This window comes from Pterocles gutturalis, unplaced genomic scaffold (assembly GCF_000699245.1).
Source record: "Pterocles gutturalis isolate BGI_N339 unplaced genomic scaffold, ASM69924v1 scaffold21194, whole genome shotgun sequence".
Taxonomy (NCBI): Eukaryota; Metazoa; Chordata; class Aves; order Pterocliformes; family Pteroclidae; genus Pterocles; species Pterocles gutturalis.
Window position 1 is genome coordinate 1 of NW_010136254.1, and position 2,479 is coordinate 2,479.

At 57.1% G+C, this 2,479-nt stretch overlaps 1 protein-coding gene across 1 annotated transcript; it reads left to right on the forward strand.

Annotated features, from left to right (window-relative positions):
• Window positions 1-2,025: 2,025 nt before the first annotated feature.
• LOC104468198 (gamete and mating-type specific protein A-like) lies at window positions 2,026-2,319 on the forward strand (the record flags this gene model as incomplete). Its single annotated transcript, XM_010082248.1, has 1 exon — window positions 2,026-2,319. A coding segment is annotated over exon 1 (294 nt), but the record flags the coding sequence as incomplete, so codon positions are not given.
• Window positions 2,320-2,479: the final 160 nt, after the last annotated feature.

Below are 2,479 nucleotides of genomic sequence, written 5' to 3' on the forward strand. Positions count from 1 at the left end.
TGTCCAAGCCAACCGTCGCCGAGACAACCGTCCCCACACCAACCGTCACCAAGAAAACTGTCCCCACACCAACCGTCGCCAAGACAACAGTCCCCATACCAACCATCGCCAAGACACCAGTCCCCATGCCAACCGTCGCCGAGACAACACTCCAGACTCCAAGCATTACTGAGACAACCATCCCCATGAAAACCGTCACTGAGAAAACCATCCACACGCCAACCGTCGCTGAGACAACAGTCCCCACGCCAACTGTCACTGAGACGACCATCCTCAAGCCAGCCATCAGGAATACAACCATCCCCGTGACAACCGCTCCCACAGCAACCGCCCCCACGCCAGCTGTCGCTGAAACAACCATCGCATTACTGAGACAACCATCCCCATGAAAACCGTCACTGAGAAAACCATCCACACGCCAACCGTCGCTGAGACAACAGTCCCCACGCCAACTGTCACTGAGACGACCATCCTCAAGCCAGCCATCAGGAATACAACCATCCCCGTGACAACCGCTCCCACAGCAACCGCCCCCACGCCAGCTGTCGCTGAAACAACCATCCCCCAGGCCAACCGTCCCTATGCCAACAGTTGCTGAGACAACCGTCCCCAAGCCATACGTCCCCACAACAACTGTTACCAAGACAACAGTCCCCACGCTAACCGTTGCCGAGACAACGGTCCCCACACCAACCATCGCCAAGACAACCGTTGCGGAGACAACAGTCCCCACGCCAAACATCGCCACGCCAACCATCGCCGAGACAACTGTCCAGACACCATTCGTCCCTGAGACAACCGTCTCCAGAACAACCGCCGCCAAAACTACGGTCCACATGCCAACCGTCATTGAGACAACCATCCACACGCCAACCATCGCTGAGACAACCGTCGCAAAGACAACCATCAACAAGATAAGCATCTACAAGATAACTGTCCCCACGCCAACCACCCCCACGTCAACCGTCGCCAACAAAACAGTTCCCACACAAACTAGTCACCACGCCAACCATCACCACGCTAACCGTTGCCATGTCAACTATCAACAAGACAACAGTCCCAAGGCCAACCATCACTAAAACCACCATCCCCCACGCCAACCGCCACCCAGGCCAAAGATCCCCACGCCAACTGTCGCCAAGTAAACCATCGCCAACACAACCCTCCCCACGCCAACCGCCACCGAGACAACGGTCCCCATGCCAACCGTCCCCAAACCAACCGTGCACATACCAGCTATCACTGAAACAACCATCGCCAAGACAACCATCCCCATACAAACCGTTGCCTACACATCTGCATCCACGTCAACCATCGTCGTGACAACTGCCCCCACACCAACCGTACCCAGATAGAACCGTCCCCAGGCCAAATGTCCCCACAAAAATCGTCCCCAAGACAACCCTCCCCAAATCAAACATCCCAACAACAACGGTCCCCACGCCAACCATCGCCACACCAACATTCGCCGAGACAATGGTCCCCACGCCAGCCATCACTGAAACAACGATCCCCAGGCCAACTGTCCCCACGCAACCGTCGCCAAAACAACAATCCCCACGCCAATCGTCCCCACGCCAACCGATACCGAGAGAATGGTCCCCATGCCAACCGTCGCCAAGACAACCGCGTCGCCAAGCGTCAGCGAGACAACCATCGCCGAGACAACCATCCCCACGACAAAGGTCCCCGCACCAACCGTCCCGACGCCAACCGTGCCCATGCCAACTGTCACTGAGACAACCATCGCCAAAACAAGCACCCCATACCAACCATTACCTACACATCGGCATACACGCCAACCGTCGCCGTGACCACTGCCCCTATGCCAACCGTCCCAGATAGCGAGACAACCATCGCCGAGACAACCATCCCCACGACAAAGGTCCCCGCACCAACCGTCCCGACGCCAACCGTGCCCATGCCAACTGTCACTGAGACAACCATCGCCAAAACAAGCACCCCATACCAACCATTACCTACACATCGGCATACACGCCAACCGTCGCCGTGACCACTGCCCCTATGCCAACCGTCCCAGATATAACCACCCCCAGGCCATCCATCCCCACAAAGATTGGCGCCGAGACAACCCTCATCGAAACAACCACCCCAATGCCAACCATCGCCACGCCAACGTTCGCCAATACAACGGTCCCCATGCCAACTGCCACCAAGCCAACAATCCCCATGCCAATCGTTGCCGAGACAACAGTCCCCATGCCAACCATCGCTGAGACAACCATCATCGAGACAACAATCCCCATGCCAACCGTCCCTGAGAGAGGCGTCTCCAAGACAACCGTCACTGAGACAACCGTCCCCACACCAACCGTCACCAAGACAACCGTCCCCACGCCAACCGTTGCCGAGACAACAGTCCCCATACCAACCATCGCCAACACACCAGTCCCCATGCCAACAATCGCTGAGACAACACTCCAGACTCCAACCGTCACTGAGACAACCATCCCTAATC